Source organism: Arachis ipaensis, chromosome B05 (assembly GCF_000816755.2).
Source record: "Arachis ipaensis cultivar K30076 chromosome B05, Araip1.1, whole genome shotgun sequence".
NCBI lineage: Eukaryota > Viridiplantae > Streptophyta > Magnoliopsida > Fabales > Fabaceae > Arachis > Arachis ipaensis.
The window spans coordinates 20,673,028-20,673,903 of record NC_029789.2 but is presented as its reverse complement, the minus strand read 5'-3'; the positions used below and the strand labels follow the sequence as shown (position 1 = coordinate 20,673,903).

The 876-nt window shown below is 37.1% G+C and overlaps 1 protein-coding gene across 1 annotated transcript in view; it reads right to left on the bottom strand.

Annotated features, from left to right (window-relative positions):
• LOC107643288 (serine/threonine-protein kinase TOR) overlaps positions 1-876 on the bottom strand; it is a 27,276-nt gene that overhangs the window by 22,656 nt on the left and 3,744 nt on the right. Inside the window, 2 exon segments of the mRNA XM_016346885.2 lie at positions 406-600; positions 739-876. The exon segment at positions 739-876 is cut by the window's right edge and continues 10 nt beyond it. Coding sequence (XP_016202371.1) covers positions 406-600; positions 739-876 — 333 coding nt within the window.

Below are 876 nucleotides of genomic sequence, written 5' to 3'. Positions count from 1 at the left end.
TATTAGTAAGAGCAAAAAGGACCAATAACTCCAACAAATCTAAGAGCAGAAACTTCTTCAAACTCCAACCAAACCATTCATTCCAACCAGATTTTCTGCATAACTGGACTGCAATTAGTCCACCGTAACAAGTCCGCCTTTTAAAAGTCTAACCCTTGCTAAACTTTGCATAAGATAGTCCACTGTAACAGAATTGACCTCGGCTCATTATACACAATAAAATGCTATCTGAAAGAGTCTAATTATTTTCTAAATTAAAAAAGGACTTCTTATCTTGGATTCTAGAAAAAGGAAAGTTTCAAAAAATTGGGGGGAAGAATTAGAAATGCACAGTCAAAAGTGAACAAGACAAAAGATATGAAGTATACAAAAAATAAATAACTAAAAAATTTGTAAACACCAAACCTCTTCCACAAGTCGGCGACGCTTTCCACCCGATCGATTTGACCTGCTAGAACCAAAATGAGCACATGCTACGCCAGAGAAAGAACTAGCGACCAATTTGCAACAACAAAGAGCAGCATCTTTTCGGGTAACTCCATCCTCATCATCCAAATATACAACAACTGATTCTCTAGCAAATTCAAGTAGGTCATGACCCTATATCAAGCGAGATAAACAGGGTTATAACATCTACCATTTTCCAATGTTTCTAAAAAAATGATAAAGACAATATATAAGGACTTTATTGAACATGACAACAGTTCATTATATTTATTGAAAATGAGCTTTGAGAACCTTGAAGTTAAAACGAGCAAGAGTTTGCAGAGCAAGCTGTATAAGACCAGGACCACTAAGCTCAGAAACCTGCTGCGGAACATTCATCACTGTTCCTCTACCAATGGAAGCTGCAGGCCTCCCAGGATGGTAATGGGA